We start from the raw sequence: 3,243 nt of genomic DNA, 5'->3' as shown, positions 1-3,243 counted from the left end.
ATTTGTGATTGCTTTTAATCTGATTGTTTTCCATCCTTAGTTTAATTTGCTTGGTTTTAGTTAATTTGTCGCCTTTTAGTTAATTTAAGATTCTAGTAGTCTAATCTAAAATCAGTTTGCTCTTTAAATCTGTTTTTAATTTTTTTTTTTTTTTAAAGGAATTTTATTAATACCATCAAAAAATACAAGGGGCAGGATGCACCCTACACCCCAACAGCAAAAGACAAAAACAATCTAGGAAGTACAAAAACCCCCAAATTGAATTTTAAATCCCTAAATCCACATTCTTGTACACCAGACAATTTCCAATCAAATCCATTTTCCAATTCCTCAATGCCATCGCCATAGCAGCAGACTTCTTAACCTTGAATGTCGATAATTTCAATCGAATGCCTTCAACAATACATTGAATGAGCTCCAGTTCATTCCTTCGCCTTCCTTTGAAAAATCTACAATTTCTTTCTTGCCAGATGATGTACACTGTAGCAGCAATGGTGAGCCTATTTATAATGTCCCAAATTTTGTTCCTATAAGGGTAAGCAGCCAGCTTGAGAACTATTTCATGTAAATTGAAAGGAAGACCTTTAAAAAGCAGAAATTGTTTAACCCCATTCCACACTTTCTTTGAGTACTTACAGCCAAAAAATAAATGTTGTATAGAGTCCTCCATATCACCACATAGTTCACAATTGAAACTTTGATTAGGATACCATTTCACAAGCTTATCTTGAGTTAAAGATCAATACTACAATTCATAGTTCTTGCGGGCTTGATACAATTGTAAATTTCAACATTGAGATTTTATAAATTAAGGAAAAGGGATTGTTGAGATTCTTGGAATTTGGCGATTTGAACTGGCAATTTGGGAAAAGGAGTTTGCTAGGAGTTTTAAATTTTGAGAATATTATCTTGTTAATAATATATGATATATGATATGATATGATATGATATATGAGTTGGCATATAAAAGAGATAGTACGAGTGTTAATTCAAAATACAATACATACGTGTAGTTGCAGAGCAGAGACCCTTTTCTGATAAACTACTATGGCATCATCAATATAATATTCCATACAAACTATCACGATCACTCATAGATTTTTACATAATTGCTCAACTTTTTTACTTCTAACAGCACAACAAGAAACGCACTAAGACCAAGAAAACTCAAAAATGACAATTATGATGAAAAATTAAATAATGAAGAATCGGTTTGACATAGTTAAAGTAGTTTCTAAAAAAGTAGTTCAAGACTATTCTGAATGAAACGCTCTCAACCTCGGGGGTCGTGCCTAACGGCACTTCATCGTTGATTTCAAATTCACCCTTTCTTCCACCTTCTACCGCCTAATTCTGCGGCTGTTTATCTTCGATTCCTTTTTTTGTTGCTAATTAAATTCCTTTTAACCTACCAATTTCTTCCTTCTGCAACCTAATTAATTTCTCTTTCAAGCATGAATACAATTGCAAAAATTAACCTAACACTACCGCTACCTCTACCTGCTTCAACACCTACCAAAAATTCCCTTCCCTCTTATCTTGGCGATGGGTTTATGACTGAGGATGTTCACCCTATTTATCATCAGGATTGTGAAGGTACGACTTCAGAGGGGATTCATGAAGGATCCAACACGATCTTCGTGGAAGGTTAGAAAAATGCACAAGGGATATGTTATGTAGTTTTTATTCAGCAAAGAAGGTGAAATTTCCAAAATCAAGTCCTATGCTAGGCGATATGCTTTTGTGTCGTTTTCCAATCCTGCTGACGCTCGTTCTTTGATTGCAAAGTGTAAAGGTTTCGGCTTCTTTAGGAAACCTATCTAAGTTGGTTGGCCTAGGGCACGAGCCTCTATTGATCGTAGTTTCCGAGAGCATCAGAAACGCAATTACTTCAACCTATCGACTAATTCGGTGTTTGGTTCTCGTGTGGAGAGGAGCGTGTTGCTGGAGGATAAGGTATCTTTCGACTTTTCTAAGTTGAGATCCTTCCTGGTAAGACGTAAGGTTTTAGTATTTTCTGTTTCAAAAGTTGGTGTTTATGGATGTATTATGTGTTATTTGGACGATGTGAGTGTGACTAGACTTATGGCATGTTCGTCCGATTGTGAATTTGTGGCTTTAACTCCTTTGTCAAACAAAGCATCTAGGTTCTTTAGATATGCTTGGCTTGAAATTCAATGGGTTTCGTTGGCTTTCTCTTCTGATTTTAACGCTGAAGTGATTGATAAGCACTTTGGTGATGTGGTTTTTGTTGGCAGTAACTCAATTCAAAGTTTATTTGTGAAGTTGGCCACCTACCAATCATATGCTTAAAATCTCATTCAACAATTGATGGCATTCAATTCAAAGATGGCAGTGGTTGAAACTTGTTTATTCAACACATGGGAATTGTACAAAGATGACTAAAATGTCTATGATTCACACCAAGACTCACCAACCATTTTCTCCTATATAAGGAAATGAGATTTGCCTCATTTGAATCATCTCATTCTTCACATCTTAAATCTCATATCAAAACACATACTTGAAAGAGTTTACTAATAACTCTTGTGAGGAGTAGAAAAATAGAGAGTATAGAATTGTTAAATAAATTCTATACGAGTGAGTTACGAGGGAAGTGTTATAATCTAGTGAGTGGTTCAAATACTTTGTTAGTATTTTTCGGAGGCTAGATTAGAGTGATACATTGTAACCCCGGGTTTGCCATATTTGCTAGTAAAATCCATCTCTATTTCCGCCCGTGGACTAGGCCTCACGCCGAACCACGTAAAATCTTGTGTCTTTATTTATTGCTTAATTGTTCTATTAATTTCTCGGGTCTTAAAAGTGCGCTAAATCACAACAAACTGGTATCAGAGCGTAGCTGTGATTAAATATTCAAGATGACAATAATAAGGTCCGACGTAGAGAAATTTAATGGCCAGAACGATTTTGGCCTTTGGCGAATGAAGATGCGGGCTCTACTGAGCCAACAAGGTTATTTGTTAGCTTTGAAAGGGAGAGAACATCTACCCGAAAAGTTGACAGATGAAGAGAAGGATGAACTTCTGAAAAAGGCACACGGCATGATTATTCTAAATCTTGCCGATTGTGTGCTTAGAGAAGTTGCGGCAGAAACCACACCGGCTGGACTTTGAAAACAACTAGAATCTCTATATATGACTAAGAGTCTCACGAACCGGTTGTATATGAAACAACGGTTGTATACTCTTCGGATGAAAGAAGGTTCATTAAATGATCACA

At 36.0% G+C, this 3,243-nt stretch overlaps 1 protein-coding gene across 1 annotated transcript; it reads right to left on the bottom strand.

Annotated features, from left to right (window-relative positions):
• Positions 1 to 265: 265 nt before the first annotated feature.
• On the bottom strand, positions 266 to 670 carry LOC139902429 (uncharacterized). The gene has a single exon (XM_071885057.1). It carries the CDS (start codon positions 668 to 670, stop codon positions 266 to 268), a length of 405 nt encoding a protein of 134 aa, XP_071741158.1.
• Between the last annotated feature and the right edge of the window lie 2,573 nt (positions 671 to 3,243).

The sequence above is a fragment of the Rutidosis leptorrhynchoides genome, chromosome 3 (assembly GCF_046630445.1).
Source record: "Rutidosis leptorrhynchoides isolate AG116_Rl617_1_P2 chromosome 3, CSIRO_AGI_Rlap_v1, whole genome shotgun sequence".
In the NCBI taxonomy this organism is placed as follows: domain Eukaryota; kingdom Viridiplantae; phylum Streptophyta; class Magnoliopsida; order Asterales; family Asteraceae; genus Rutidosis; species Rutidosis leptorrhynchoides.
Note: the sequence above shows the minus strand (reverse complement) of the source record. Positions and strands in the feature narration are given on the sequence as shown.

Coding starts and splice junctions, on each gene's coding strand:
- LOC139902429 (XM_071885057.1), bottom strand. CDS start 670: ATGGAGGACTCTATACAACATTTATTTTTTGGCTGTAAGTACTCAAAG.